We start from the raw sequence: 1,433 nt of genomic DNA, 5'->3' as shown, positions 1-1,433 counted from the left end.
TGAGCAAGCAACCACTGCATTACTTCAAAAATACTTTCAATATGTATATATATAGGATCATGACTAAAATAAAAGAGTTATTGATGATAATTACTCAACATGCTTGAAAAAACATTGTAATTAATATCTTCATCATAATCTTTATGCATAAAATTTCTTTTCTTATGAAGTATTCCATTAGGCAGGCTACCAAAATACTAAAATTTTAAGTCATCGATCTTACCTTTATAAGGAACTTATAGATTTGTTTTGTGGATTGTACATCATCAGTATGATAATCCACCATGCTTCTTGAAAATGAGAATCCAGTCCCCACAGGCCAATCCAAAAAGATAATGCTGGAGATCTAATAATCCAATTAAATTTCTTTAAAAAAATAATATAAATGACATGAATATAGAGGAAAAGGGTTTAGTTCTTAATCACACACCTTTGTCCATGAATAAGGATTTGAAATTAAAGTAGGCAAAGTTCCATCATATGCTTTTACATTAAACTTAAGAGGGCCTGCATACAACAACCATATAGAAAATGATGAAATCTTACATTTGTAACATATGATTGCCACCTGAAATTTTTCTTTCGTTCAGACATTGCCAAAATTGCAAACCATAAATAGGAACTTGAACAGAAAATAGCAAAAATGGTAATCACCAATATTTAAGGCGAAGCCAATAAAACCAGAGCAGTAAGGGCCACCAACAAGCCAAAGGATGAGTGGATCATCTTTGGGCTTCCTATCAGACTCTACAAAGTAGTAGAAGAGCTCTGCACCGCTCTTTTCATTGACGGTCACATAGCTGCTTCCAACAGAGGAGTAACATAAAAATATTAGACAAAAATAACCATCAGACACATAATATTAGGTAGAGGACTTACCCAGTTTCAAGATAGAAAGGGAGTGAGCCATTGAAGCCTGGAAGATGAGTGACTCTGCTTGCATGCAATGTGTTACAATAATGAGGAAATATACAGAGATTGAAGAAGAGAAGTAATAGCATCTGCATAATGCTGAAGCTAATAGGCATGCCTCAGGAAGCAGGGCCGAAATGTGAGAGAGAAACAGGCTCTTCCATCCTCTTTGTCAATTAGTATCTTTATAATCAGCTTAAATATTTTGTTGAGTATAAATACTAAGTTAAATCCCTATTCTACTTTAAAGTTTAAACTGCTATTGTTGTTCTGTTCACATAAAAGGGAGGCAATAGATTAGCTTCGGGAGTCGGAGTCACTATTTTATGTATAGTGCAGGTCGTCAAGTAGGCATCGGGAATAACAACAAATAAAATATTTGGATGATATATTTTTTTTTTTATAAAAGAAGATGTTAGATATGGCTGAGAGATAAAAGCAGCGCCGGAATGTGAGTAAATTTCTTATCTTTCTCACTCTTTTGTAATTCAATCATGTCAGTTAATATCATTTTTTATTAA

At 33.4% G+C, this 1,433-nt stretch overlaps 1 protein-coding gene across 1 annotated transcript; it reads right to left on the bottom strand.

The window, feature by feature from the left end:
* Positions 1-5: 5 nt before the first annotated feature.
* Positions 6-1,422, bottom strand: LOC110094925 (serine carboxypeptidase-like 18; the record flags this gene model as incomplete). The annotated part of the gene is made up of 5 exons (XM_020820270.2): positions 880-1,422; positions 655-800; positions 431-507; positions 224-346; positions 6-14 (listed from the first exon to the last, which is right to left on the bottom strand). Coding segments are annotated over exons 1-5 (504 nt in total), but the record flags the coding sequence as incomplete, so codon positions are not given.
* Positions 1,423-1,433: the final 11 nt, after the last annotated feature.

The sequence above is a fragment of the Dendrobium catenatum genome, unplaced genomic scaffold (genome assembly GCF_001605985.2).
Source record: "Dendrobium catenatum unplaced genomic scaffold, ASM160598v2 original_scaffold_242950, whole genome shotgun sequence".
Lineage (NCBI taxonomy): Eukaryota > Viridiplantae > Streptophyta > Magnoliopsida > Asparagales > Orchidaceae > Dendrobium > Dendrobium catenatum.
This window is presented reverse-complemented; position numbering and strand designations above follow the sequence as displayed.